Source organism: Ipomoea nil, unplaced genomic scaffold (genome assembly GCF_001879475.1).
Source record: "Ipomoea nil cultivar Tokyo-kokei standard unplaced genomic scaffold, Asagao_1.1 scaffold1834, whole genome shotgun sequence".
Classification (NCBI taxonomy): Eukaryota; Viridiplantae; Streptophyta; class Magnoliopsida; order Solanales; family Convolvulaceae; genus Ipomoea; species Ipomoea nil.
The window spans coordinates 966,461-977,682 of NW_017618262.1; the positions used below are offsets into that span (position 1 = coordinate 966,461).

General features: G+C 35.7%; 2 protein-coding genes across 2 annotated transcripts; one reads left to right on the forward strand and one right to left on the reverse strand.

Moving 5' to 3' along the window:
* Positions 1-2,684: 2,684 nt before the first annotated feature.
* LOC109192822 (protein FAR1-RELATED SEQUENCE 5-like) lies at positions 2,685-4,072 on the reverse strand. Its single transcript, XM_019343524.1, has 4 exons — positions 3,994-4,072; positions 3,492-3,569; positions 2,778-3,288; positions 2,685-2,688 (listed from the first exon to the last, which is right to left on the reverse strand). Exons 1-4 carry the CDS (start codon positions 4,070-4,072, stop codon positions 2,685-2,687), a joined length of 672 nt encoding a protein of 223 aa, XP_019199069.1.
* Positions 4,073-8,929: 4,857 nt separating this feature from the next.
* Positions 8,930-10,676, forward strand: LOC109192793 (putative receptor-like protein kinase At3g47110). The gene has a single exon (XM_019343502.1). It carries the CDS (start codon positions 9,095-9,097, stop codon positions 10,358-10,360), a length of 1,266 nt encoding a protein of 421 aa, XP_019199047.1. The 5' UTR covers positions 8,930-9,094; the 3' UTR covers positions 10,361-10,676.
* The last annotated feature ends 546 nt before the right edge of the window (positions 10,677-11,222 follow it).

Sequence of the window (11,222 nt, forward strand, 5' to 3'; positions counted from 1 at the left end):
TGGACATATTGATATAAAGTTATGAATATTCGTTCAACTGTGAACTTACATTTTACATAAGTGTAAACATCAAGTTCACCAGTTTACATATTGATATATAGCTTTAATATTGTGGATATAATGATATAACATTATGAACACTTTTACTAATTTGACACACAATTCCAATATTTTGTGGTCATATAGTTCTCAGAATTATGGACATATAGGTTTAAGATTGTGGACATATTGATATAAAGTTATGAATATTCGTTCAACTGTGAACTTACATTTTACATAAGTGTAAACATCAAGTTCACCAGTTTACATATTGATATATAGCTTTAATATTGTGGATATAATGATATAACATTATGAACACTTTTACTAATTTGACACACAATTCCAATATTTTGTGGTCATATAGTTCTCAGAATATGTATGTATAGCTCTAATATTATGGATATATAGCTTTAGTATTATGGATATGTAGCTTTAATATTATGGATATATAGCTTCAAACCTGCAAATCAACAAGTACTAAAATTTTGAATACACAGATCAAACAACTTGTAAATTGATATCCTCAAAACAGCTAGCTACCAACTGGTATTAACCCCACTCTCAATCTACAACTGCATTATCATCTACATCATTACTATACTGACAAAACTCCGAACTCCCAGAACTTGGATGTACAAGGTACCCATCCCCGGCAATCTCAGATAGACTTTCCAAAACCAACGACTGAACAGCACCCTTTGTACTCGAAGCAACTTTATTTGCAGCACTCCTCCTCCCCCTTGCAGCACTGTACTTCTTTTCAATAACACTACTCCTCCTTACGTTACGCTCACCTTTTGATCTCCGGTTTGAAGGATTTTGAATAACACCACTTGAAGATGAAACACCGCACTCTTCAATATGCACATAGCCAATCTCAGCTTCAACCTTTTTCTTTGCTTCCTCAACTGCTTCATCACAGAACTGCCTAGTTACACTGTTATCTTGACTAGATGAAATCAGTCTTTGAAACTTTCTGCAAATCTCCACAACCCAAATTGAAGGAGGGACACCAGCTCTACAAAACATTGAACCAGTATTCACATCCCTACCATCAGCAACCTTTTTAGTCCACCTTTTCATGATATATTTGTTAGGAATACTTGAAACACAGTGTATATGAAGAATGCGTAAACAATGGCAGCATAAAATTCCTAACTCCGAAATCAACTTGCAACTACACGAAATGTCTAAGGTTGACAACTTAAAACTGACTTCATGCCTTATAATATCTATATCTGGACGCCATACGTGATACTTGAACTGACAACCTTCATTCAACACCATTTCTTGATGACAGGCATTGCCTTTCATGAATTGTTCCTCAAACAAAAAATATATCTCAATCGTATATACCTCTCTAGCGTGTAACAGAAGTTTCACGTGCTCCATCATCATGTTGGGTACCCCTTGAGTACAACGAAAGTCTTCACCATTCTCTTTGCTCCTCCATTCAGAAGTTACACTAACAAACGATGAATAAAAATCACATAGACCTGCAGTCTTGGACAGCCTTCTTGAAATCGAATGGTTAGTAGTTTCACTCCTTTGCGATGATAAAATGCCCCCTGAAAAATAGTCCTTATTGAATGCTGGACACCACTTCTCCCTACAGTCATACAACTTTTGTATCCAACTATTCTTGTGGCACTTGTAGTCAGTCACCAACCTGAAATGATAAGACATATGTTCAGAACTCTAATGCTATATATCCACAGTTCCAATATAATAAAACCACAAATTGAATGCATATAATACAAACAGAAAGCTCACTGCTTCACTACTACATGTTCAGACAACTAATACTATATATCCATAATTGTAATATTATATATCCACAATTCCAATACTATAAATCCATAAATTGCATGCATATAATTTAGAGACAAACAGGAAGCTCACTGCTTCACTAATACATGTTCAGACAACTAATACTATATGTCCATAATTCTAACACTGTATATTCACAATCCCAAAACTATAAATCCATAAATTAAATGCATGTAACTCAGGAACAATCAAGAAGTTCCATTCTATACTACAACATGTTCACATAATTCTAATACTATATATTCATAATTCTAATACTATATGACCATAATTCTAATACTAAACATCCATAATTCAATTACTGGAATCGAAAAAAGGAAAAAAAAAAAAAGTAGTGGACATACCTTGTCCAATAAAATTCAAACTCAGCTTCAGTCTCTGTGTATTTCAACACACAGTTAAACATATCTAAGAAATCCTTGTTATTCCTTAACGCCTTGATATGCTTCTTCGAATTCTCGCCAATATGCCATATGCAAAGACGGTGACGTGATGTTGGAAACACCTGACAAATAGCAGCAGCCATGGATGCACATTGATCTGTCATGATAGTCTGTAGACATTTCCGATTCATAGACCTTAAAAATGCTCTAAACAGCCACACAAATGATTCTATCCTCTCATTCATCAGAAAACCACATCCAAACATTACATTCATGCAATGGTGGTTCATCCCTACAAAAGGGCCACAAATCATATCATATTTATTAGTGCGATAAGTTGTATCGTGCACTAATAAATCCCCAAACAACTCATAGTCTTGTCTCATCCGACCATCCCTCCAAAAAAAACTGCATAGTCTTGAATCACAATCAACTTCAAAATCAAAGAAAAAATCAGACTCAGTTGACTGCCTCTTCCTAAATATTTCAATTAATGAGTTCGAATCGGTTCCATCCAAACACTTTGATGTATCAGAAGCAATTGAATTATAAGCATCTCGATTAGTGAAGCCAACTAATGGAGACCCCCCTGCTTGATGTTTCAAGAACCTAATACCATCTGCCATTGCAACACCACTCTTCTTCAAATCTTTTAAATATAACAGTTGATTATCACCCACATTTCTATGTGAACGCAGAAGATGACTCTTGTCTACAGCACATAACTCGTGATTGTGCACTTTTACATGTTTTGTAACCGTCCACAACCCATCCTCACCGACGTCAAACTGAACACATGCATCACACCCTGACCTTGTGTCAATTTTTGAATATGCCCTAACACCAGCATTTGCCTTAACCTTAAAACCAGCTTTAGAACACATAAACATCTTCATTTGGACTGTTTTGCTATATACCTTGCACCGTTGATTACCCTTCCTCACACTAAAACCAACTCTATATGCATAATTGTTATACAACTCATACGCTTCAACCCCGTTACTTACAACAACACCAACCAAATCTTCATCAACTGCAAATGCAATATATAACCTCAAGTATACTAAATAATACACGTTCCATTGAAAATATAATTCCTATGTAGAGGGGGTGCGGGGAATGCCGAATAAATCCAGCCATGCTCTACAAAAGGAATAACATTTTCCATGGAAAAAGAATGAACATATAACAATGCTGAACACTGTGAATTATGATCATATAAAACTACATATAGACCTGGATTAGAAGAAGAACCATCAATGTCTAACTCTATTGGATCTGAACTTGGTGAATCAACAACAACATCATCACTGACTGCATAGTGTTAAAAGCCAGAACAGAGTATCAGTTTAGAAATTTGTGGATGTATGGTATTATAATTCTGGATGTATAGTGATAGAATTCTGGATATAAAGCTCACAGTTTCTGGACATAAAAGTTCAATAATTATGGATATACAATCCAGAACAGAGTATCCATTCACAAAATCCTTGATATAAACTACTATAATTCTGGATATATAGCTCACAACTTCTGGTTTTATAGTTCAAAGATTATGGATATATATTTCGTTCATTCAGAAAACCATAAACACATAAACACCAAGAGTTACGAATGATCTCAGACTAGAATCACATACACAATAAACATCACACTAAATATAAACACCTACACAATATATCACACTGCAAAAATCGCAAACGACCACAAATCCATAAAAATCAAACTGCAAAATAACCTGGAACCGTATGCAATTCATCGCCTGCTTCATCTCTCTGATCTAATGCCTCGTCTCTCTGGTCTACTGCATCATCCATCATGAGATCCATACAATAAATCAGGAAAACGACTGCGATCGCTATTGCGATTGCGATTTTACGTATACTGCAATCAAAACGCCAAACTACCAAAAAATCGCAAAACTACCAAATATGATATGAATAACGCCGCTAACGGCCATCCAATTTTTTTTTTTTTTTGATTTTGTGCGCGCCGTGTCGTTTTTTTAGTAAAACGGCGCCGTTTTGCAACCGTATGCACCTTGCTAGGTGCATTCGGTTGCACGGCATAATTTGCGAGTCTCATCCGGGTCCCTTGTCTTAGGCTACCAGGCCTTCTTGCGCCCCAAGCTTTGGCTCTCAGGCTCCTAGTCCTCATTCTTGGACCATTTTCAAGATCTCCTATCACAAAAACAAGAAGGAAAAAATGACATATTTAGCTAACAAACCCAATTTTTTTTAAGTATCAAACTACAAAGACCAGAATTTTTTACTATTTGACTTAAAAGAGTTAATTTCATTTTTGGTCATAGATTTATAGGTGGCAGTCCACTTTTAGTCCTTTTTTATCAGAACATCCCATTTTGGTCCTAGTATTATTGTGACATGACCAATTTTGATCATCTATCAACAAAATCCTTGAAATTTCGTTAAATAGAAAGCCATTTGATCTTTTTTTATAAAAAGCTCGTTGACCCGTTATATTTTTTAAAAAAGATTCGTAATTGAAGAGTAAAATGTCCTTGTATTTAATAAAATTTCAGTGATTTTTTTGATAGAGGACCAAAATTGGTCATGACACAATAATAGTAGGACCCAAAGAGGATGTTCTAATAAAAAATGACTAAAAGTGGACTGCCACTTATAAATCTAGGACCAAAAATGGAATTAACTCGACTTAAAATATATATGATTTATATTTGATTAATAAGAAGATTTCTTTTTTAAACATGAGGTGAAGTCGGCCAATTCACAGTATCTAATAAATAAAAATTGGTATAATATTTGCATTGACGTATTTTTATTCAAAACTAACTTAGATTAGGAAATGTTGTTGGTATGTTATTTTGTTAGTTTCCTAATCTTGGAAGGTAAAGAGTATTGCCAAAATCAAGGAGATTCAACAAGTATGGAAAACAAAGAAGATTGGTGATTTAAATCCAAGAAGATCATGAAGGTTTCCTATTCACTCTTGAAGGAGAATATCTTAATATGTCTCTTATTATGACCTTCATTATATTGGAAAGGAAAGAAAACCTGTAAAGTTTTTCTTTCACGCAAGTTTAAATATTGTGTGATATTTTAGGCATATATGTCTCTCTCTATATAGATCTGATTGAGTTGGTTAAGATTTCATTGGAAAGCTAAGGTAACTCACATGACTACATCTTTCTAGAAGAAACCATTCTCAGATTTGAATGGTATAGTGCTTGAAAATTCTGTTGAAGTCAGACTAGAGAATCTACCAAGTTTCCATCTATGTTTTCTTTTACACTTGCGAAGTTTCTTATACAAGAAAATAGTTCATTGGTGTTTAAATGAATACTATATATTCCTAGAGGTGCTTGAGAATGATGGGGGATCAATTCTATCATTTTGACTGAGGATTAAACCGTAGGTCACTCAAGAGATTGTTTTACGTACTACAACGGAGACTACTGTCTGACCTTGAGGAAATTGGTTACTATCATTTGCAATCGGGAGTTCACCTCTGCAACGGGAGTTGCATCTGAAGGCAAGAGGGATCTGGCAGCACAAGAGAATCGTGTTCTCAATTCTAAGGGCATTACATAAAGATTAGGGACAAGTGTTCAAGTTTCGTATTTGCTTGTATAAGTTTTTGTATCTTATGTAATTAAAAATGCATGTGAATTGAGCTTCTTTCTGGGCTAGGGCCTCATGTATTCGACCACGTTAAAATCTTAGTGTCTCTATTTTCTTTATGCATTTTTATCTATATGTTTGGTTGCTCTTCATGATTAGTTATAACTCGTAAACAAGAGTTTGGTCTTCCTTAAATAAACGAAATGTAGGTATATGAATAATAAGTCATGTGGTAAGTTAATCTGATTGCTTTTAATATAATTGTTCATGACACAAACAGACTGCACACATGTACTGTAGTACTCGGCAAATTGGTCCACACGGCTGACCACGATCCAAAATGAAGTCGTTTTGACGTAAACAAAATTTCGTTACTCAATAACGCTGTGATCTGCTCAGCCGTTTATGTGTTAGAATAATGAACCTTCTGGATAAGATATGTAATTTATGAGTTAGAATAATATACTTTATGCTTTAGAATAATGTACTTCATGTGTTAGAATAATAAACCTTATAGGGTAAGATAATGTATTTTATGAGTTAGAATAATGTATTTTGAGTCAGAATAATGTACTTTATGTGAATAATGAACCTTTTGGGGTAAGATAATGTGTTTTATGAGTTAGAATAATATAGGATATTGTAATTTATGTGTTATAAAAATGTATGTTGCAGCAGTGGAGTGAAAATATAGGTCGAGTGAGAAAAAAAAGTGTGCGGCCTAATGGCCCAGTCTCCTCCAATGAGGGGATGACATTGTTTTTGAAACGTGGTCCATACAGCTATGTGCACTGTAATGATCGGTACACTGAATTGATTTGAGACTAAAACTTATTAATTTGTCAATATGGAAGATTGTGTTTTTTTATTCCAATAATTTTATTGTTATATTAGACTGTAAAAGTTTCTGATCCTATAAATTTTTAATTTTTTTTTTAAAATAGCTCTACTTTTATAAATCTCTCTTAGGACTTTTCTTTTTGACTTGTGATAAGTATAAATTGGTTTATACCGACAATTTCGTAGTATGCATGCTGCCGACATATTCATAACTCTTTTTAATGTATAATAAACGTGTTGGTCCATGATGTTTCCTTAATGGTATATTAAACTAATCATAAAATTTATTGTGTTTCATAATTAGTGGGAAATTAATTAAATTGTTAAATTAATAGAAAAAATTACGATTGTTAAGATTTTATTTAAGAAAATAATTTTATATATAATAGGTTCTATGTATAATGTATGGTTAAAATTATCAACGAAATAGTATTATCTTGATAATGTTAATAGCCTAAGAGCTATACGTTACTTAGGGTTTTTTTTTTTTTTTGAGAAAATACGTTAGTTTTTGAGAATAATGTATAGAGAAATGGGATTAAATACGTTTAATGATAGCTCTTAGTACAAGAATGTAGTGTTAGAAATGGGGTCGTGGAGCTCTGATTATGTCGGGAATCATAGTAAGAAAATGTGTTCAAAAAAAATGTCCAAAGTTTTTTTTTTTTTTTTTTTTTTTTTTCAAGGTATTGAAGTTTGATTTATCACTGTGAACTTTTCTCGATTTCTTTATCAATTGTCCCCTCTAAAATTAGGGTTTACTTGTATTAGTGTCTATTATCATGGATCTCGGGACCCATCTTGTAAGATTGACATAGATACAATGTGCTATAGGTTAATTTTTAGGTATTACAAAGTTACAACCTTAGAGCATTTATTTAGACATAATTCCCACACTGTCATTGTTGGGATTTGAACCTTAGTCTCTTCTCCTAGATATTGCCTATTGAACCATTGAGCTAAACTCATGCGAGCATGAACATATAAATATCCTCTAACATAATTTGGTGTTGAAACCCTACAGTGTCGGGCACTTTTTTATCAATTGTTATGCCGTGGAACCGTGTCCACCTTACAAAGTGGACACAGTTCTATGTTCATAATTACTGAACCCTATGTTCATAAATTTTGAACTTCATATTTACAATTATTGAACTCTATATTCACAATCATAGAACTCTGCATTCATAATTATAAAACTCTATGTCCATAATTTTTGAACTTTATATTCATAATTTTTGAACTTTATATTCACAATTTTTAAACTTTATATTCACAATTACAGAATTCTATGTTCATAACTCTATGTTTATAATTATAGAACTTTATATTTATAATTTTTGAACTCTGTTCATAATTATAACAGTTTTAGAACTGTGTCCGCCTTTACGGTTCCGCAGCATAATTTGCCGCTTTTTTTTTTTTTTTTTTTTTTTTAAAACGTCCTGTTGGGCTCAACTTCCCTAAAAAAAGTCAAGTGAAATTGATTTATAGAAGGTACTAAAAGTTTTGGGTTTAAGCAGGTGGGCCTTAACAGTTAACACTCACGAAATTGTTCGAGGCAAATGCTTGTAGGGGGTCCCCCCAAATGTCACTCATGTCATTGGCCCACCTACAAATTATATTGTGGTCCATAGTCGGTATTAATATCCATTTTTAATTTACTAAATATTAATATATTTATTTAAAATTATCATTTAATACATTAAAATTAAAATTTTTAGTATATTAAAGATGAACATGTGCGTCAATGGTCTACCTTGCAATGTGAATCATGATCCAAGGTAAAATGATTGTATTGCACTCTGAAATCTCATATGATCACAACTCTGTTGTGTTTATGCATTTCTTCTAAATGTTATTTTCTATTTTCTATTTTCTATATATATAAACTACTAACTTTCATTATAATGATAAATATAACAAATATTACCAGCTAATAACATTGTGGTTTAGTGGCACAAACTGACCCTCTCAAACAGGAGGTCATACGTTACTGAGGATAATATTGACTCTTTGTGCTCCAATATATTATTATATTGTAACAGAGTCAGTAGTACTAAAAGTAATGAAATTTAGTAGAACATCAGTTATAGTTTAAAAGACGAGAAGCGGACACAACCAAAATTGTATTTTTAAAATTAAATTAAGCTACGGAATAACTAATTTTACGGACTAGTTTTAGTGTAGTGTACAAAATGAATCGAACTTAAATAAATGTCGGGGTTTCAAAGGTTTACAGATGAGATAGGGTTGTTACTAACTAACGAGAGGCAGTCGCCCAGCTCTCTCAGTACTCTGTAGATACTATACCAGTCTTCACTCTTCTACTCTTTTGTCACTGTCTTCCATTTTTCTGAAAATTCTTTTCCCTTTCCCTTTCAGTTCCGACCACAAATGACCTCCAAATTTTCCCTTTCTTTCCCCTTTTTCTTCTTCTTCTTCTTCTTCTTCCTCAGCCCAGTATCAGCGCAGAGGCTCAGCTCCATTGATTTGGCGGCTTTGCGTGATATCAAGAACTGCTTGACTGAAATTCCTGCCGCCGAGTTTTTCACCACCTGGGATTTTGCTTCGCCGGCTGTCGACCCTTGTGTCTCCTTCGCCGGAGTTACTTGCTCCGGGAGTCCGCGGAGAGTTGTTACTCTGATGCTTGGGTCCGGGCTGTCGGAGTCGCCGCGGCTGGCTGGAACTCTTTCTCCGTCGATTGGGAATCTCTCTGAGTTGACCCAGCTGGTTTTGTTCTCCGGCATTGTCACCGGCCCCATCCCGGAGCAACTCGGGTCGTTAACGAACCTCCGGGTTCTCAGCCTGACTAATAACCGCTTGACGGGGTCGATTCCGGCGGCGATTTTCGGTCTCCCGAATCTTCACACCCTCGATCTGAGCCGTAACGAGCTGACGGGGCCGGTGCCCGGAGTAACCCGGTTGACGGAGCTGAGGGTTATGATTCTGGCCGGGAACCAGCTTTCCGGCGAGTTCCCGGCGGAGCTGCCGGGGGGATTGCTCCATTTGGATTTGAGCGAGAACGAGTTGTCGGGGGAGCTGCCGTATCACTTGCCGCCGTCGCTCCGTTACCTGTCGGTTTCCGTGAACCAGATGTGGGGCCCACTCAACGGACTCGAATCCTCGTCGCTCTCAGAATTAGTGTACCTCGACCTCAGCATGAACCGTTTCGGTGGGCCCATCCCTCCTAACCTCTTCCGCACTTCTCTCGCGTCCGTGTTCCTCCAACGGAACAATTTCTCCGGTGGGGTCCACACCCAACCCCAGTCCCCCCTCCCCTACGCCGCCGGATCCGTACTGGACCTCAGCCACAACTCCCTCACCGGCGAAATCCCCGCCGCGCTGGCCGGGGCGGAGAGCGTCTTCCTCAACAACAACCGCTTCGTCGGGACCGTGCCGCCGGAGTACTTCCGGAGCGTCTACGGCGGCGTCACCAAGACCCTGTACTTGCAGCACAACTTCATCACCGGGTTCCCGGCGGTGGAGGAGCGGGGCAGCCCGATTCCGCTGCCGGATTCCGTCACGTTGTGCCTGTCGTACAACTGCGCGGTGCCGCAGTTGCCGGCGGGGTCCATGACGTGTCCGGCCAGCGCCGGCGAGCAGCTTTCCAGGCCTCCTTCCCAGTGCTCTCTCTTCAACAATGCCAGCCACGCCGGCTAAAAACACAACCCCGGTTCGTGCATGCATGGAAAGATTGAATCGGAGAGAAAAAGATCACTGCTTTTCTTCTTTTTCTTTTTTCTTTTTTTACTATACTGTCAATTTTATTTTATTTTATTTTTTTTGGTTTTAAATTTTCAGCTTTTTGGTCTGTAATTAGCAGTTATCATACAGAATTTAGAAACTGCAAGCTATATAGCCTATATGATTAGTATTACTGAAAACAATGTATTATTTTAGATTTTCTTGATATGCATAGTAACTGGCTTGGTGTGTTTGCTTTTTGTAAGGTTTTCCTTTAATGATATTTTCACTTTTAAGGAAAAAATTACACTTTTCGTTTTTAAATTATAGAATAATAGTAAAATTCGTCCTTTATTATTGATCGTGTGCATTTTTCATCTCTAAGATATAATTGATGTTGTAAATTTCGGTTTTTTTATTAACAAAACATTATGCACGAATTTTGAATGTTAATATAGTTTAGAGATGAAAAGTGAGCACAACCTGTTATTGAAATGATGAAATTTACAACGTTAATTATAGTTTAGAGACGAAAAGTGAGCACAACCAATAAATAAGACCGAATTTTACAATTTCATTATAACTTAGAGACGAATAATCTAATTTCTCATCATTTTAAAAAACAATTATTTGTTACATTTTTATTTGAAAATTTAAAATTGATCCTACATACTAATGATAGTCTAATCTAAAGACATATGTCAATGTCACTAGATTATAAAGTTTTGAATTGTGACGTTCATATAAGTGTGAATTCTTTCATTTCAAAATATATGTGTGCAGTCTTTTTCAGCCTCCAACAACATAACTTTCTAGTATTAAATAATAATCATAATAA